Genomic DNA, 20,278 nt, shown 5'->3' on the forward strand with positions numbered 1-20,278 from the left:
AAGCCTTTCTGTCTGTTATATCACTTTATGTGGGTCAAAGGTCACATGTGTATGAATGTCTGTGTACAAAAGAAATCTTTTTCTTTTATTTTCATTTTTCTCCCTTATAATCTGTTGGGATTTTCTGGTTCCCACAATCCAAACTGAAACTCTGCAAAAACACTAAATCTAGTTTCTACTGCAAATATCTTAGTACACTTGAAATAAGACAAACTATCTTACAAGCAGCTTTTCAGCAAGAATTAGCTTCTTTTAAGCAAAACATTCCTTAATATTGATTAAAAAATAATAGATTATTTCACGTATAATACAGGAAAAAATGTTTTGTTATAAGTTACATTTTTAGCTTAAAAAGCTGATGGTAACTAATAATTATTGAGGCTTTTATTTGGAAATGCTTGGTCCCAATTCCAACATTAGAAAATAGGAAAAATAAAATAAATATTTCATGCAAATTTATACACAATATGAGGAAATGAAAGCTCCAAGAAAAAAATACTGAGATGGATTTCCAAATTTAATCCTGAAAATACACCAAAATATTCACTATTGTCAATTTTTTTTTATTGAGTTGAAACATTTTTAAAAATATCCATATCTACATTTTGGCTAGAATGGCAAAACACAAAATCTTACCAATTAACTGTGGTCTGGTTTTTAGTGCAAATACGATTGAAATAAGACAAAATTAACTTGCAAGTAACTTTGTATCAAGTTATAAAGACTTGCTTTAAGTCAATAACTCCTTAATATTGATGAAAAATTGCTGGTTCCATTGGCTGGTTGTTTCACTTCTAACAAGACATTTTTTCTATTTATCTGCCAGTGAAATTAATAAATTTTCATCAATATTAAGGAATTATTTACTTAAAACAAGCCTCTTTATCTTGCTGAAAAGTTACTTCTAAGTTAGTTTTGTCTTTTTTTAAAGTGCACTAGAAACTAGACCAGCATTATTTGGTAAGATTTTGTGTTTTTGCAGTGTTGCTCAAAGGAAAACAAATAAACAAAGAAGCAGTAGACATGAGATTTTGTTGCTTCATCATATCCATCCTCTTCTCCAGTCTAATAAAATCAGAGCTCTTAATTAGTCTGACCCTGGCTCAGATGCATGATTGATGGTGGAGCTAGAAAACGTATTCATCATCGCCACGGCGTTCAGCCTTCAACGTACACAGACGACGGCGGACATGTTGCTGATCGGAGCTTTATTGATGTTTGAGCTATAAACACATAAGTTATTAAAAACCTCGCTCAGAAAACACAAATGATTGTGGTTTATCTTTATTACGTTCATATCTTTATGCCAAGGACTCTTTTTAATGACACCACTCCTGCATATGAGCCATTTGAACGCGAAACGTCCGTTGTTTCTAATTGCTGCTGGGTTTTTAAAGTGATCCTGAGTATCGGTTGATGGAAGCTTAGCAACGGTGGTTTGGCTTATATCTGCGCCGGTTGCTTGGGAGTCATTTAATATTGACGACAGACTGTTTTCACAGTTGGCATCCTGCTCATGTAAACTAAAGCCAGTATCAGGGCACACCAGCTGGAGCAATGAGAGATAAAGCGTCTCGCTGATGGCCGTTTTGACTGAGGTTCCTCTGAGAACGCAGACATCTTGAACACATTTATATTTGTTCCCCCACATTCCAGTTAAACCACAGTTTCTGTTATCTGCAATAATAACAACATGAGGCCACAGTTATACTAGCAGGGTTTTCGGTTTTTAGGTACTGTACACTGCAAAAACACAAAATCTTACAAAGGATTTTTAATTTATTTTTTGGTCAATTTTCAAGTTTTAATGTCTTAAAAGATATCCATCCATCCATTTTCTTGACACCCTTGTCCCTTGGTGGGGTCGGGAGGGTTTCTCCTGGTGCCTCTCCAGCTAACGTTCCGGGCGAGAGGCGGGGTCACCCTGGACAGGTCGCCAGTCTGTGGCAGGGCAACACAGAGACACACAACCATGCACACACACACTCACACCTAGGGGCAATTTGGAGAGACCAATTAACCTGACAGTCATGTCTTTGGACTGTGGGAGGAAACCGGAGTACCTGGAGAAAACCCACCATGCACAGGGAGAACATGCAAACTCCATGCAGAAAGACCGGGGCCGGGAATCGAACCCAGAACCTTCTTGCTGCAAGGCAACAGCTCTACCAACTGCGCCACTGTGCAGCCTCTTAAAAGACTTGAAATAAGACAAAAAAAACAACTTTTTAGCACAAAATAGAGGCTTGTTTAAAGTCAATGATTACTTAATATTCATTTTTAAAAGTATTAGAGGTAGATTATTCCACTTATAACAAGAAACTTTTCTGATACGTGAAATAATCTGCCAAAGGAACTAGTACTTTTTATTAGCAATATTAAGTATTTGTTGACTTACAACAATCAGTCAAGTTTATTTGTATAGCTCATTTCAGAATAAGGGGCTGCACAGTGGTGCAGTTGGTAGAGCTGTTGCCTTGCAGCAAGAAGGGTCTGGGTTCGATTCCCAGCCCTGGTCTTTCTGCATGGAGTTTGCATGTTCTCCCTGTGCATGCTGGGTTTTCTCCGGGTACTCCGGTTTCCCCCCAAAGTCCAAAAACATGACTGTCAGGTTAATTGGTCTGTCTAAATTGTCCCTAGGTGTGAGTGTGTGTGTGTGCATGGTTGTGTGTCTCTGTGTTGCCCTGCGACAGACTGGCGACCTGTCCAGGGTGACCCCGCCTCTCGCCCGGAACGTTAGCTGGAGAGGCACCAGCAACCCTCCTGACCCCACTGAGGGACAAGGGTGTAAAGACAATGGATAGATTTAAGCAACAAGGCAGTTCAAACGGCTTTATATCGTAAAAACAAACAAAAATAAAATAAAATAGATAACCTTACTTGATAAGGTTTTGTGTTTTTACAGTGTAGATTGTGTCACAGACAGGTTAAGATAAATGAGGTGCCTGAGTTACATGTACTCAGTTACATTTACTAAAGTAACTTTTTTGAAAAAGTGCTTTAAGACTATTTTTACCGCGCTGTACTTTTTACTTTTACTTGAGTCATTTTTTTATTTTTTTAAGTGTTGTTTCTCTTAATTGAGTAAAATTTCTGGATTTTCTACCTACTGAGTGAAAAACAAACATGTTTTAACCAAAATGTCACCAGACACAGACACACACCTGCAGTTTTTGTTAAAGTTTCATCAGTTTTTTACTGAAAGAAACTTATTTGGAAACATTTTATTTTTGCCTGATTTTGTTTGTTTTCTTTGTTACTTACATAAATTACTGTAATTTTGTTTGGTCCTTAAAATACCAACATTTCCACTTAACTTTATATTACATTCTGTTTGATGATGTAATTTTTAAATATTAAATGATTAAAATTTGATCAGTCAGTCAGTACTTGAGAATTAAAAAAAAAAAACTTTTGTTGGACGGCTATATTTTACTTTTACTTGAATAAAATAAGCAGTGCTTTTCTGACTTTCCCTCCATTATTTAGGTAAAATGTGCATCACGTTTCCTCTTTAGCTGAGTGTTCATTTATTGGACCATTTTTTCTTTACAACGAGAGTTTATCATTTAAATTTAAAAAGTCAGAGACGTTATGAACCAACATGTTCTGTTTTTCTGCGTTTGGCTGCGATTTATTCTGGGTGTGATTCAAATCTGTGTTGGTTCACCTATTAGTTCTTCTGTGGTTAAATTGATTGGAGCGCTAACCTCACCGTTCGTCAAGTTTCAACTCGCTCACATATAACTGCCATCCTGTCACTATTTATTAGCAGAGATCTTATCGTGAAAGACGGATAGCGCGGATCGAGAAGCTATCAAATTTTCATCATCATTATGACTCGTCTGCTGGTATCCAAGTACAACATTTATCTTGTTTAAGCATGTGTAGGTGTGTGTCTCTGTATATTTAGAGCGCCGCTGTATCGCCGATGCCACCAAGACAGATTGACGTGAGTGTCAAAGGCGCAGATGGCTTCAAATCTGCAAAAAAGAAAAAGATATTTGGCTTCAGAGGAGACAAAGCAGAGCAGAAAATAATTAACTGTAACGCACACAGACTGGCAGGTTGCAGCAGGCTAAGCTGGTTTGTCTTTTATTACTTTTCTCTCTGACATCTTCACACTTGAGTGTTTCACTGGGAGACTCCAACACTGCAAAAACACAAAACCTTACCAAGTATTTTTGGTCTAATTTCTAGTGCAAATATCTTAGTTCACTTGAAGGAAGACAAACTAACTTAAAAGTATCTCATTTAAAGTAAATAATTCCTTAATATTGATGGAAAAGTTATTGTTCAACTGGCAGATAAATGAAAATATAACATGGGAAACATGTCTTGTTATAAGTGAAATAATTAGCAAATGGAACTATAACTTTCTTTTAATCATTATTAAGTAATTATTTGCTTAAAGCAAGTTTGTATATCTTGATAAAAAGTAATGTTTTAAGTTAGTCTTATTTGAAGCGTAGTAAGATATAAATGCTTGGTAAGATTGTGTGTTTTTGCAGTGTGGGATTGTATGATGCATTTGCAAGACCTCAAAGAAGATGAAAAAAATAGCTTTTTATTCTGGGTTGGTTTAGCCCAGTGGTTCTTAACATTTTTTGAGGTACCGAACACACCAGTTTCATATGCGCATTCACTGAACCTTTCTGTAGTGACGAATATGATTTTTTCCCCCCAAATTCAAGACATAGACCCACCTAGAGTCTAGTCGGGTCACTCCATGATCACCAAGTCTTCTTAAAAGGTAGAGTCTCTGAGAACAGTTCTGTAAAATACAGTCAGTGTTTTCAGCAAAGTTGAGCTGATTGTCCAGGAACGACCCAAGGTATTTAAAATTTGCCACAGTTTCAACAGGTTGGCCATCGAGAGAAACTGGAACCACTTTAAGGTCTTTAGGTGTTTAGATCATTTAATTAGCTCTACATTCTTAAGAGAATGAAAAATTAATAATAAATAATAAAGACTTTGCGGTATTCTGATTTAGTAATGTAATTATATTAGTTGTGTTACCACCCCCACGCCACTAGAGGCAGTAGCAACCCCGAAAAGATGTGACTAAGGAGCAGATTTAGAAGTACACCGAAAGCTACAGAATTTGGTAAAAACTGTGAGCTTTGCTGAAGTAAATAAAGACACAAGTTCAAATCCATGCTGAGAGTGGAGCTCCTTCAATCAGGGCTCCTCCGCAGCTCTGATTGGCTAAGCAATGTAACGTGATCCTCTGATTGGCTAAGCAATGTAACGTGATCCTCTGATTGGCTAAGCAATGTAACGTGATCCTCTGATTGGCTAAGCAATGTAACGTGATCCTCTGATTGGCTAAGCAATGTAACGTGATCCTCTGATTGGCTAAGCAATGTAACGTGATCCTCTGATTGGCTAAGCAATGTAACGTGATCCTCTGATTGGCTAAGCAATGTAACGTGATCCTCTGATTGGCTAAGCAATGTAACTTGATCCTCTGATTGGCTAAGCAATGTAACGTGATCCTCTGATTGGCTAAGCAATGTAACGTAATCCTCTGATTGGCTAAGCAATGTAACGTGATCCTCTGATTGGCTAAGCAATGTAACGTGATCCTCTGATTGGCTAAGCAATGTAACGTGATCCTCTGATTGGCTAAGCAATGTAACGTGATCCTCTGATTGGCTAAGCAATGTAACGTGATCCTCTGCATTAAGTGATGGCAAAGCGGGGCGTCATCACGACTTTACACAAGTGTGTCTTTACCTCCACGGCAGAGGCTCCACCGAACCCCTGAGACCGACTCACCGAACCCCTAGTTCGACCGAACCCAGGTTAAGAACCACTGGTTTAGATGAAAGAGGACAGAAGAAGAGCTGAAACCTGCGTGAAGTGATAAAACTGGTTAAAAGTTTAGTTTAATTTAGCTCTGACTATCTCAGCTGGCTTTCTTGTTCCCATGACGTGATTGAAAACCAAAGCCTTTAACTAAACTTTACCAGGACGAGGTTTCAGGGGAGCATTGATGAAAGGTCTCATTTATTTATGTTACGTAACCGTGGATTCTAGGTGCAGCCTGGTTTCCCTCGGCGTCTGGCGGCATGTTGACTCCGCTGCTGCGGTTGTCTTGGTTAACAATGAAATCCTTCACCTGTGAGGTGCCAAGAGGAAACTCAAGATGATACTTGTGCTTGTCTACAGACAATATCCACATTGTGGCAGTGGATTAGCGGCCCACAAAGAGAGTCTGGAGCGAAAAACTGTTTCTAGTGTTGGCGTCTTAATCTAAAAGGATCAGAGGCACGTTTTGCAGAAACTGCTTCATTCTTCGTTTTTTTATTTTTTTATTCCTGAAATGGGAATCTAACAGTTGCAGTTTATTTTTCAACGTATTTCTCTTTAAGACTTAATAGCTTGTATGTTCTAATCCCTCCTCACACATTAATCCCGACAGCGTTCATCCTGCCAAAGTAATAAATCTCTGGCTGGATTAACCGTCAGCCTGACATGACACATGTGTGCGGACTGGAGAATTAACATGTTCCTGTGTGGGATTATGGGTTAGGGGTTGAATTTGTCCACACCATCCGACATGAAATCGTGTAGGAGTTTAGGTTTTAGAAAAGCTTCCCGTCTAATTTGCAGGGATTTGGTGTTTGAAGGTAACGTGTGGCGTTCACTGACCTGCACAGATTACAATTTGAGGGGGAAAAAAGTGTTATACACTCTAAAAAGAAAAAAGTTGATCCAACTTAATTGAATTACTTCTGTAGGTAACAAGTAATTCAATTAAGTTGGATCAACATATATTTTTTAGTTTGTTTAACTTGATAAATGTAGGTCAGTCTAACTCAATTTATTTACTTTAATTCATATACAAATTTTTAATCCCTCTAACTTAAATTTATAGAAAGTCAACTCAAAAATTTAAGTTGTTTTAACTTAAAAAATGAAACTACCCCAAAGTCGTTTTGTACATATTTTGTACTTATAATAATGCTGAAATATAAATCACTTTTAAAGTATGTTTTAGCTTTTACAATAGGAGTATAATTCCTTTACACTACTCAAAAATTCAACTTGGTTCTAATAACAAATTTACATTGCACAAATAGAAAATGTTTAATTTTATTGTGAAATCACAAACTTACAGATTTTTCACAACATATGCACTGAACATACTACACAGATCTTTTGCTTTTCTGCTTAATTGGGTTAGCTTTTTAGTAAACTCAACATGGGGTATCCTAAGTCCAGTTCTGGAGAGCTACCATCCTCCAACTTTCAGATGAATCCAATCTCCAAATAAAATCAACTGCTAATTACTATGTCTCTGCTCAGCTGAGTATCTGGTGGTGTGTGAATTCAGTAAGGTGGTACTGAAACAGTCCATCTGAAAGTTGCACATTGATGGCTCTCCAGAACAAACCTTGGACATCCCTGTGTGAGCTTGTAGAATCCAGAAGTATTCCTCTGAAAAAATAAGGTTTACCACAAGTCCTCCTAAAATAAAGGAAATCAACATTCTCAATCCCTAAACTGTTTTTACATAAAATGTAACGTGTGTGACTGTTTTTAACATCTTCAAGTACAAACTGAAAATGAGCAATAACATCTACATCCTTTCAAACAAGGGCGTGGGTCATGGCTGCAGCATTTAAACCATGTCCGATACTTATTTAACTGACATCAGAACAGAATAGTAAACATTAAGCACTGCTTAATCTAAATTGAAAAAAAAAAAAAGAAAAAACGCTGTGAAAGTGTCTGTGAACAATACAACAGCAGCCTACTAATGCTGTGGCTTTAATATGCACAATGTCCCAAAAGAAATTCAAAAAGTTCAGTCCCTTGAGGTTAAGCTTCCAAAACACGGACCCCTCATGTTCAAACAAAGACAGAAAATAATCTGTCCTTTAGCACAGGATGCAATTGTCTTCACTGAGGTCTGAAGTCTTCCAAACAAATACTGAACTTTATTAGACATCTTGTGTTGGTCAAGTTGCATGAAGATTTTTTGAAACACTTCAAATGTGAATTGCAGAGGCTTTGGATAAGCCAGGTTAAGGGCATATATCAAACCCAGAAGCAGGGCACATGTTGAGGCAACTGAAGTCAGGTCATGCAACACCTCCACTCCCCTAATGTCTTCTGGGGATTCTTTCAATCCCTCTCCCTCCTTTCGAATCACAAACACTGCCAGGGTGAGCTGTTTGAGTTCCATCTGGGCATCATCTCCACTGCTGCCCTGTAGTGAGATAAACAATATGTTAAACTTGAAGACTGTAACTAATCTCTCAATTGAAAAAGAAAAGCCTTATAAATACAAGTATAAGTGTAAAGGTGTACAGCTTGTGAATTGAAGAGAATCGTTTATGGCATTTGAAATATCCTTGATAAATTTTCAAAGTTCACAGTTGCATTACAAATTGAATTAGTCAAAGGGTGATTTTTAAAGTTTTTTTTTAAAGATAATGCAAGCATGTAACTTTATATGTGTTTTGTCATATTGCAGGCTTTATCTTAAACAAATTCGTAGATTATACATCAAAGCAGAATAGTAATCCAAGCCAATGATCATCTTAGGTTGAAAATCAACACAAAATGCACATTTCTGTTGCTTATCAGATATTTTGGAGCTGGTATGAAAATAGCATGACCAAAACAGTCTTATTAACTTGTTTTTATTATGTTGGGGAACAGTAAATGTAGTTGATAGTGAAGTTATATAATGGTCTCTGCTGAATAGCAAAGCACACCATTGCTGGATTTAAGCAGGACTTAGCCATGTTAAATTTACAATTCAACACCAAATCTGCCTGCTGTATTAAAACAGATGTTTACATATAGCAAAGCCAGGCCAGAAATAATTTAAAAATGTAAAAGCAACTGACATTGAATTTTTCAATTTTTCTGAATGGATTAAGATGCAACTTCAAACCTTTAAAAGAAACTTACACAGTATTCCTTAATAAGGTCTTCTGGATCCTCTCCAAGAAAGGTGATGAGCCCTTTCAGAACACATTCCCTTCGAATCCCAATGTCCTCCACCTGGAGAAAAATTATTGTTATCAATATTCAATATCTCTGACAAGATTTCGGATGCAACAGTAGTATAAAAAAATGTTTCTGGCAAGTTGGACTGAAAGGTGTATTTTATGAAATTCATGAATGAACCGCAATACAGACTGACTAAATCCACCAAAAATACATAAGACATTAAAATTGCTTTTCTTTGAGTGATATCAGCTTTGCACAAAGTGTATCAAGTATTAATAATTAAAACAAAAAGTCTGAAAGTAACTAGAGACTTTAACTTCTTTGTTTTAAATTAAAAATGGTAAATGTCCCCCAGATATCGATGATATCCATACCTCATCATAGGTTCTCATGATTCCAGCTATTTTTGCACGTGTTGCTCCTCCCTTGGCTTTGATGACTTTAATCAGCTGACTTGAGAGCCTGTCCAACTGGGCAAAGAAAGTCTGCTCAAGGGGAAGAGCCATGAGTCTCAGGAACTCCGCATTAATCTGAAAAACAAAATAAAACTTATTTAGTATGTTACAAAATGACTTAAAAGTAAATACTGACCAATCATTCCAAAATCTAAGTAAAAATCCTCAATCTGCATTACTTGCACTGCAAATGGGGCATTTGAATGTGGTTAAGTCATTGGTAACTGTGTGGTGGACTGGATGATGTCTTGATAAATGGTTCAGTAAAGCATTCCAGGTCTTGAATCTACACGCGCAACTTAAATATGTGCATGGACATGAATAGCCCCGTCCATAATGCCTGGGATTTAGTTTGTAGTGCTTGAGCAATTCAGATCTTCTGGAAAACACGCTCTCGCAGTCTTTGCATCTCCACATGAAGTGCAACACTAGAAGGATAAGACAGGAACTGAGTTACATGTATGTTGGCAAATCTGAAGGCAAGGAAGATGAAACAAATATGGATGCAGAGTCTATTTTGAGTACTCTCCGAGATGACTGAGCTTCTGACCCCATGTTGAGGGAGAGCTCATCAACCCTTTGGAGGAAATTAATTTCATCTCGTTCTTTGACCACCTATTATTCCTTTTACTTTAAGCTCCCTAAATGACGTTATTTATGGAACCTATTTTTGAATTAGTTTAGAGTATGTGTTTTTCATATTATCAATACAATACAGCATATTAACTAATAACTTTTTTTTTCTTAAATTAGAAGCTTAGTGAAGCAAAAATGGCTTACCTTCTATGGTCTGATGATGCTTGGTTCCAGGCCTGGAGAGGAGGAAAGAGAAGTTAACTCAAAGTTCCTATAAACATGAATTGCTTATTTTATTTTTTGCTTTTCCCTTTTTAAGAGAAATGACATCTTATGGATTATTAGCTTAGTTAGGATATTATGTGTTTTATATCATGTCGTCAGTAAGCAGCGTGACATTTGGAACAAATGGCTTCCCTGACTGCAGCTCACGGTGACGAGCAGAGCGCAGTTGCGTCACATTAAATAAGTTTTGCGTATTAACACTAACACCTCCGTAACTGTACGTTAAGCTTACCCATTAAAAACGACCTGTCCAGTAGTTCCTGTTATAAAGTCTGGCCACCACTGCAGCGCATTAGCTGCTCCCACACTTTGACCCAGTCTAGCTTCCGACCGGAACTCGCCAGCAGTCCTCGGTCCACATTTCATATTGTTCACTACCTACAAGGCTTCTAGCTACTTAAGTTCTTTAGGGTCAAATTAAAAGTATACACCCAAAATAAACGTTCACTAACTAACAGAGCAGTTAAGTTCAAAAATGCTCCGCCGAATAGCGCGGCTAATTACAACTAGCAAATGTGTTCAAAGCAAATAACTGATGATACTTCGACGTTAAACACAGTTAACTGTTTCAAATTAAAGGTAGAAAAAGTCATGAATATTTTTACACCGTTTAAATAATATTTTGTCATGGTGTGTAGAATACTTACTGTTTTATTACAATCCGATGAACAGTCAACGGTCAGAAGAAATGGCGGCTGCACACACGGTCGTTAAAGTGGATCTGTCTCGGGCAAAGCTTACGTAATGACGTCAGACGTAAAACTGCATTCAACTTAATTGGTTCACTTCAACTCAAAGTTAAACGTTTGTTTTAGATGAAATGTGTGACTTTTAAGTTAATTGAACTCATGAAAGTAAGTTGACACAACTAAAGCAGAACAATTAAGTCAGGTTAAAGTAAAAAAGACCATAACATTAACTACAGCCCAAATACACTTTTTAGATTGCTGATGTTTGACTGGAAAAAGTACACAAAAGTAGTTACAAATGGTATTTTCTAGACAAAATGCTTGTTTTTAAAGAGTTGTCTGGAAGCTGAGCAAGAGGATTTTATGTTTTGGGGTCAAATAAGTTTACAGACATCAGATTTTACGTTGAATTAAACGTTGAACTTAATTACAGAGGTCGGGTGTGAAAGTCTGTCTTCTTGTCGAATCGTGTGCTGATTCACAAACAGATGCAGCAGTTCTTAGATTAATAATGTGACAAAGTTACATGGAAACAGGATCCAAGGTTTTTAATTAGAATATGGTTTAAAGCACACGTGTCAAACTAAAGGTCCGTGGGTCAAATCCGGCCCGCCGTAGCTTTTTATGTGGCCCTCTAGATTCTCAATGTGCTTAAATTCAAATGAATGCAGGTTTTATCCGTTTGCTGGCAAATTATATCAATCAGTCCCTCAAGTGTCTTGAGAATTATAGCGGAAATTCACACAAATCAACAAATCCCTGCACTTTTTTTTTGCACTAATAATTGTGAGTTTATTGCAGATTTTTCTCATAAATTGTCAAAAACTTTCTTACTTGTTCTAAACAGCTGCCTCAGTCTTACATGATGTCAGATTATAATCCATGATCGAGTCATAAAAAGTCACATTTACCATCATAAATAAGTGCAAATGTCACAAATATTTCCAAATTAGTACCACACTTTGATTTGTATTGCAAAAAATAATTTTAAAAAAAATCACAAAATCTTGGAGGGACTGAAAATGTTCAATATTATTTAATTGTAAAAATTCATTGATATTTTAACAGTTGGTGAACAAGTTTTATCGATACATTCTGGCTCAACCGGCCCTTTAAGAGCATTCTTGATTTTCATTGAGTTTGACACCCTTAATCATTTGAAAACCTTAAAAAACATTTTATCAAGAGTATTTAATGAATAGAGTAGATTCTGACTCTTGTTTTCTCAAATCAAAGTTTGTATTGATCACTCTGAAAGGTTGAGACGTGCCAAAAATTTAACTTTTGCTGTGAATTTCAGGTGGGATTTTCTCCTTTATGTGCTCAGGGTGAAAACTGCAGCTCACTCTGCTTTTAATCTCTTTACAGTCTAACAAAGTATGCTATTAATTAACTTGCCAATTAACTGTAAGTCTGACCCTTACAGCAGGAAGTTAATATCAACCTGCACGTTTCAGCTTTGCACTTCATTTAAAAGTAAGGAGAAGTGATTTCAACCCTTTGTTGCTTCATCGTCCCAGAAATCTCACTTTCTTGAAGATGAATTTTTGGGGATGTCAGTCAAACTCTGGCTTGAGCCGCTGACCTTTCCCACTCAGCCTCCTGATGATGGGCTTGATATGTGAAGGTTGGAGCCACTCAGGCAGTTCATCGCTCATATCTTCCAGCCAGAGAACGGCAACAAATCTTTACTTGTCACCAGCCTCTTGGCAGAACTGCACACTGAAGCAGCGAGGAGTGTTTGCAGATGGATAAGTGGCTCTTTGTGATTCTTTCTGCACACAGTATTTCATGCATTCACTTGTGCAGTTTTTTCCCCTTCTTTTCTTGTTACAAATATTTAATCCTGACCTCAGCATCAACTTTTAAGTAAGTGCATTTCCTCTGAAGTTTGATGGCTGGAGGTCAATTAAACAGAGCGTTGTCAGAATTGATTAGGTTAAATCCTTTCAGCTTTCAGACTTCCTGCCAAATGAGCTGAGATTTATAGCAACTTACATCTTAAATCAAACTATCTTTCAACAAGTGTTTTCCCCCCTTAGCAATTTCTGCACTGCAAAAACACAAAATATTACCAAGTATTTCTGCTCTAGTTTTTAGTGCAAATGTCTTAGTATGTTTGAAATAAGACAAAACTAATGTACAAGTAGCTTCATCAAGATATAGGAGCTTGTTTTGAGTGAATAATTCCAGATTATTTCACTTGTGAAATTGAGAAAATGTTACAAGTGAAATAATCTGCCAATAAAGCTAAAACCTTTTCATCAATATTAACGGCCAGTTGACTTAAAACAAGCTGAAAATGTACTTTTAAGTTAGTTTTGTCTTATTTCAAGTAAATTATTTGCACTAGAGACTAAACTAAAAATACGTGGTAAGATTTTGCGCTTTTGTTTTGTTCCAATTTTCTTTCTAATCACACTTAAAGTTTCAGACCAAGATAAGCTGAATAAAAACAAAGCAGAGGTTTTCCATTGATGATTTCATTTCAGAATGTAGAAAAAGAGACATAAAGCAGCCTAAGCCCAGGAGAAAAAGTAAATGCCTCCCTTGTTACACCATAAATTATTTGTGATGAAAAATAGATGAGTTGAATTTCACAGCCACACCCATAATTACTCCAACCTGAAGAATCAAGCAGCCAATTACACAGAACCCGTCTGATACGGTTAAGTGGGCTAAAAGATCTTAAAAGGGAACACGTTATTCCCAAACTTAAACAAACTGGAGAGCAGAGGATAAACAGATTTACTGACATCTGTCTGGAAAGAGTTGCAGAACCTTTATTGAGACTTTGACTACAGTGAACCGCAGTGAGAGACGTCATCTGCAAATGGAGAAAACGTGAAGCAGCGGCAAACCCTCCTGCTGAGCAGCTGAACGATATTCTGCAGCGCTCCAGGTTCAGGAGTGACCTAGTCAAAGTCCAGTGATGGGACTCTGAGATTCAGCTTATAATGTTGCGGCAAAGAGCTGTTGCCTTGCAGCAAGAAGGTTCTGGGTTTGATTCCCGGCCCCGGCCTTTCTGCATGGAGTTTGCATGTTCTCCCTGTGCATGGTGGGTTTTCTCCGGGTACTCCGGTTTCCTCCCACAGTCCAAAAACATGACTGTCAGGTTAACTGGCCTCTCCAAATTTCCTGTTTGTTTGTCCTGAGTGTCTCTGTGTTGCCCTGTAACAGACTGGCGACCTGTCCAGGTGACCCCACCTCTCACCGGGAACGTTACCTGGAGAGGCACCAGCAACCCTCCTGACCCCACTGAGGGACAAGGGTGTAAGAAAATGGATGGATGGATGGATGGATGGATGGATGGATGGATGGATGGATGGATGGATGGATGGATGGATGGATGAATGGATGTTGCAGCAGACATGACCTCAAATTGCCTGTTATTGTATTCATGCATGTCTCTAAGTTACACAAGTATTTTTGGTTTAGTTTTTAGTGCAAATATCTTACAAAATAAGACAAAAAATAACTTATAGGTAACCTTTAAACAGGAGTTTGATTTAAGTCAATAATTATTTAATATTGATGGAAAAGTACTAGTTTATATTCTATTACAAATGGTTGAAAACGTGTTTTTGGAAAAGGTGACATAACCAGTTATTATGCTTAGTAGGGAAACTTTTCCACAGGTTGGATTAGATTTTTTTTTTCTTATTTTAATAATTTTGACATTTGAAAACAACAGTTTATGTGTATTTTGTCTTTGTGAGAAAACAAAAACCCTAGAAGAAAACTGTAAGTAAATATTTCAGCAAGCAGCGATGAGCAGAAAACTTCAAATTAAACAGAAAAAAACCTTTTTTTATTACAAATCAAAGGCTCCTTTTGCACCACAGAAAGACAAACATCACACTCACTGCGTCTTGTGATTCCTGAGATTCTGTAAAGAGGCAGAAGCAGTTCTGATTTCCAGTGTGACTAGGATTCAATGCTCCAATTAACATCACCATGGAAACCTGGGATCAAAGCTGATAGGCAGCTGATAATCAATATCTTCTCTGTATTCTGTTGACTCAAATCGTTCTCAGAAATGATTAATAGACAAAGAACAGCCAACTTCACATTAAAATAGACCAGAGCTGAACCATTTGTTGATATTTAAGGCGCCTGCTTGTTGTTCGTTGCTGTTTATTAATGAATTACTTTATTTTTTCGGAAAACGCATCTGAAGCTTTTTCTTACTTTAGTCCCTTTAGCGTCATTCTTTTGGGAATTTATTGGAAATATCGCAGAAAAAACCGCAAAACATTGATAAAAAAAGAAACATTAGTTGGCTTTTTATTATTATTTAATGTTATAAAAGGCAAAGAGCCAGAACTGTAACCGCAAAGAACAGATTTCTCTTCTAATAGTACAGTTAAGATTTATAGCAATAATTGCTTGTATTACGTGGATGATTATTATTATTAGTGGGGAAAAAAAACCTCACTAATCCGCTTGTAATTACTACTTTCCCGATCTGGAGGTGGCGCTGTTTGGCCCCTCAAACACACAAAGAGAGGGAGACAGCATCAGCACTCTGAACACATTTCATTGTCCCAAAGCCTGAAGAGAGGAGAGTCACTGGCCAGAGCTGCTGTTTCCAGAAACCTGGCTGTAAATGAAGACCTTTCCCCCCCATCCTGCCGCCCTCCAGCCCGCAGCCATGAAGCGGTAGAGTCTGCGCCGATCTGCAGCCGCAGCGTTTAACTGAGCGACACCTGCGCTCTCTCCCTTCCTCTGTTCCTCCTCTGCCTTTTGTCTCGCACATCTCTGCAGCTCCCGGTCAGCAGCGCAGGAGTGGAGGAGGAAGGTGGAGGAGGTGGAGGAGGAGGAGGAGGAGCAGCAGCGGGGTGTACCTGACACCCGCAGCCCGCAGAAGCAGCCCGGACCGGCCGCCGTCAGAGTTTCACTTCACCCGGCGCTTTGTGCGGTGTGAACGGGACACACTCTGAAAAGTCTTTCAGATCCATCTGAACGCTCCTTTCCGCGGGTTTGTAAGAGAAGACGGACATCAGGAGGTGAGAAGATGCGCCTGTGTGTGCTCCTGTGCGCCGTGGTGGGTTTATGCGCGGCCCCGGGCTCCGTGTCTGGGGCGGACAGGAGCTGCGGGGACCTGCGGCAGTTCTACACCGGGAAGGGGTTCACGCTGGAGGGAGTCCCGCTCACTGAGATTTCAGGTGAGTTTTCTGGATGTAATGGATTTTTAATCATTTGAGTGCTTAGAAAACAAACACGTTAATTATTCTGCTTATTTTTTTAATTAGAATATTGATGCCATAGTCGCAACAGTTTGTGGAAATAAATTGCTTGCTGCAAAATGATGCATATTGGAGGATTAGTTTCATTGACCATGACGTGTTTTGTTGGTGAATAATGATACAGCACCTAAAGCCAAGTTTTGGGTTACTCACCCCTGTTTCGTTGTTCTACCTGGCAGCAGTGCAGTTCATGTGTCTCATTGTGTTGTTGGCTTTAATTTTCTGTACCGAGAATCACATGAGGTGTTTCCCAGTCTATATGCCCCACCGGGGCACTTTCATTGTCTGCTGGGAGCAGAGTTGCTCTATAGCTTCAGATATTCATTCATGGCTTTTATATTTAAAAAAAGAAACTCGCTTGTTTTCCTGTTGGATAGCTACAGTGGTGTATCCTCTGGGATTCTTTCATTGGGGGCTGCAGGTGGGACTGAATGGATGTTGAATTTTCCTTGCATATGATTTGCATAAAGTAAGAGCTGCAGGGCATCACCTATGAAGAGAGGATGCAATATAACTGAATATTGTGATGCAGGTTTTGAATGCAGTTTTCTCGTCTTTGCTGTGTATTTGTGTGTGTGTGTGTGTGTGTGTGTGTGTGGTGTGGAGGGTGGGGGTAATCAGCGGGTGGAGTCCATCCAACTATCCACTCACATTAGTGGGAGGCACAATTTTAAATGCAGGGTCTTTAAAACGTTATAGCCAATTGAATGTTGCACTTAAGCTGTGTGTTTTGCGATTTTACACGTATTCTGTTTATGAACATAGAAATAATTTATACTTGCCTGAGGCTCAAAACCCTGCAGGCCCATAAATCAACTGCAGCCTAAGCTGCGGTTGATTTTAACAAGGGAAGAGATGGCTTTGAGATCCTCCCTCCTTCCCTGCCCTGTCAGTCAACTCTGCAGTCAGACAGGCAATAATGCATGTAATCAATCAGTCAATTTACCAGGCAGTCAAGTAATCAGTCCGCCTCACATCCCATCAATCTCCCATCACATTTCTAAGTCTTATTTATTTTATTTCCCTGTGGTCGCTGCTGTCCACAAACACAGATTAATCTACCGTGAAACCTGATTGTTTTTCCTCTTTCAGGTCCTTTTATGTCGCTCGGTGCGTCTCCTTGCTGTGATTCTCAGGTAATTAACAGGAAGCAGCCGTGAAAGCTGTGTACAATCTGAAGGTCACCCCAGGTTGTGTCCATGGAAAGGCGCTTGTACCTCCGCGCGAGTTATTAATACTGGATGTGTGAGGAAGACAGACAGCGGCGCTCGCAGGAGATAACAGCGAGCCCTCGGAGGCGGAGGGAGAGAAAAGGAAGGAGGGAGGAAACAACAGAGGCAGACAGGCGGGTTAACGGAGACGGAGCGTGTGAGTCAGTGAAGGTCTCAGTTTTGGCCTCATGGCAGACGCAGCACGATTCTCTCCCTCCCTTTCCATTAAAGACTCATCTTTTATTGACAGCTGAAAAACACACGGTTTCGCTCTCTTGATCCTTTATCGTAGTTACTGAAGCAAAACTTCTCAGAATTCGTTTAAGTCCACATCAAGATGGGAACAAAGGGACTCTTTCATCTTAGCTGATCATTTGCAACTTAATGCTAAATGAAAATGACTTCAGGCATTCAAAGGGAAGGGAGAGCCTCACCTACCAAACCACGGTGAAATAAAAATCTGGAGAATTCTAGTGAAGATATATTAAGATATTATGAAATAGTGTCTAAACATAATTTTTTGGTTTAAATCAGTCACATCCAGATGGTTTTCATGCATCTATAATCTTTTAATCTCTTCATTTTGAATTGTGTCAAAACTGCTTGCTCCAGAGTTTAGTTCTGTCATCAACGTTGGGACTTTGGTTTTGTCTTTTGCTTTCTGTATTCAGTTAATTCCTTAGATTTAAGATTATTTTTCACCCCTGAACTTTAGTTTTTGTAATGTTTTGGTTTTCTTGTTTTTTTACCTGGATTTTGTGGTTCTGGACTTTTTTAAACAGAAGAGGATCAGGGCCACTGAAAAAATAAGATAACTCTGACCTTAAGCTTAGAATTTTGATGAAAACAGACAGAATTTTGAGATGATAGAATTCTAAGAAAAAAGTCAGAAGTCTGAAAAAAAAGTCCGAATGATGAAAAAAGTCAGAATTCTGAGAAAAAAGTCAGAATTATGAAAAAAGTCAGAATTATGAGAAAGAAGTTCGAATTCTGAGAAAAAAGTCAGAATTCTGAGAAAAAGTCAGAATTCTGAGAAAAAAGTCCAAATTCTGAGAAAAAAGTCAGAATTCTGAGAAAAAGTCAGAATTCTGAGAAAAAAGTCCAAATTCTGAGTAAAAAGTCTGAATTCTGAGAAAAAAGTGAGAATTCTGTGAAAAAGTCAGAATTATGAAAAAAGTCAGAATTATGAGAAAGAAGTTCGAATTCTGAGAAAAAGTCAGAATTCTGAGAAAAAGTCAGAATTCTGAGAAAAAAGTCCAAATTCTGAGAAAAAAAATCAGAATTCTGAGAAAAAAGTCCAAATTCTGAGTAAAAAGTCCGAATTCTGAGAAAAAAGTGAGAATTCTGAGAAAAAGTCAGAATTATGAAAAAAGTGAGAATTCCAAGAAAAAAGTGAGAATTCTGAGAAAAAACAGAGAAATTTGAGAAAAAAGTCATAATTCTTAGAAAAAGTTAAAATCCTGTTTTTCAGTGGCCCTAATCCTCTTCCGTAGTTTCATGCCACTTTCATGGACTGTGGTTAGATTCAGTTGTTGAATGTAAACAAGGTTTACATGTGAATATCTGTGTTGTATTCTTTTGGATTCAGAAGTCAGACCTTAAAAAAAATCAACGTTTAATTAGAGCCTGTTCTGCTGCATCGATTGGAAAGTTGCTTCCTGCTGCCGGCAGCATGGATGAACAAACTTAGACGACTTGGAACAAAACCCAGCAGGTGTCTTTTAAGAAGCTGCTTGTTGTTAACGGCACAATAATTATGGGAAATGTTGACTTCTGTTTTTTTTTCTTTGTTTGTTTTTGCAGAACATTTGCTGATGCACGGTTGTTAAGTATTGTTAGTCAGTCGGTTAGCTGACTCAAGATTTGGTTACACACTAAGAAAACAGTCTCAGCAGTGGCCCAGCCCTCAGAGTTTATATGTCTCTCTGTGGATTTATTTAATGATGCAACACAGCTTCAGGCTTTACAGGCAAATTTTAAGACTTAAATAGAGACAGAGTTTGAATTTGTTCTGATTCGTCTGTATGAAACGCAGGCTGCTGCAAGCTGCAGACAGTCTGTTCTCTTTACAGCTGCGTTTCTACCGACCATGCAACTGCGCAATCTGACATTTAGAAAATAATTTCGCTTAATGGAGACGCACCAATTTGAAGTGGTTTTTTCGGATTAGGAAACTTTTTTTTCGCATCACGCCAGTCACATGACCAACAACCAGATGTTACCACTGGTGCAAACCATCAAGAAGGAGTTGGAGGATAACGGCGCTGCTTGTTTTTAATGACTTATTGCGTGAACTAACTTATTCACGTGTGATTTTAATTGCGTTTTTTTATTTTATGGAAACACAGCAATTGCGAAATTGTGTATTTTCCACATTAGCAGAATATTGACAAAGATTTGGGCACATTTTTGATGAAAACGCCGCTAATAACATCTTTATTCTTTATTGATTTATATATCTATATATATTAAGAAAATATATCACTCACAAATATTAAATATATTTGTATTTATATTATTAAATATACTTGTAAATATTAAATATTTGGGTGTTAGATTCTGGAAGTAATGTCTAGATTTGAGTTTTTATACTTTTTAGATATTTCATTCCAACCTAGAAATAACCAAAACATTCCAAGTTAACGCTTGTAGAGTTGTTCAGTTCCAGTTTTGTTGTTTTTTTGTATCTGGATCAGAATGCAGCATTTATCAACATGGTATAAATTCAAAGTTCCCCATTTTCAGTTTTTAATCGAGGCTCTAAAAGGAGCTGAAAAATCAGATATTTAAAACTCTAAATTCAACATGGGATCAAATAAAAATGTGTGCGACTTGAAAAG

At 37.9% G+C, this 20,278-nt stretch overlaps 1 protein-coding gene and 1 long non-coding RNA gene across 2 annotated transcripts in view; one reads left to right on the plus strand and one right to left on the minus strand.

Moving 5' to 3' along the window:
• Positions 1 to 7,087: 7,087 nt before the first annotated feature.
• LOC145551400 (uncharacterized) lies at positions 7,088 to 11,231 on the minus strand. The gene is made up of 5 exons (XR_014087221.1): positions 10,937 to 11,231; positions 10,209 to 10,240; positions 9,348 to 9,503; positions 8,932 to 9,024; positions 7,088 to 8,221 (listed from the first exon to the last, which is right to left on the minus strand). It is a non-coding gene; the product is annotated as an uncharacterized LOC145551400 (long non-coding RNA).
• A 4,255-nt stretch (positions 11,232 to 15,486) lies between these two features.
• The window catches only part of LOC103463225 (glypican-1-like), a 43,915-nt gene continuing 39,123 nt past the window's right edge, over positions 15,487 to 20,278 (plus strand). Inside the window, exon 1 of the mRNA XM_081606048.1 lies at positions 15,487 to 16,146. Coding sequence (XP_081462174.1) covers positions 15,996 to 16,146 — 151 coding nt within the window. The 5' untranslated portion in view covers positions 15,487 to 15,995. The remainder of the gene's footprint in view (positions 16,147 to 20,278) is intronic.

The sequence above is a fragment of the Poecilia reticulata genome, chromosome 4 (genome assembly GCF_904066995.2).
Source record: "Poecilia reticulata chromosome 4, P_reticulata-male-v2, whole genome shotgun sequence".
Classification (NCBI taxonomy): domain Eukaryota; kingdom Metazoa; phylum Chordata; class Actinopteri; order Cyprinodontiformes; family Poeciliidae; genus Poecilia; species Poecilia reticulata.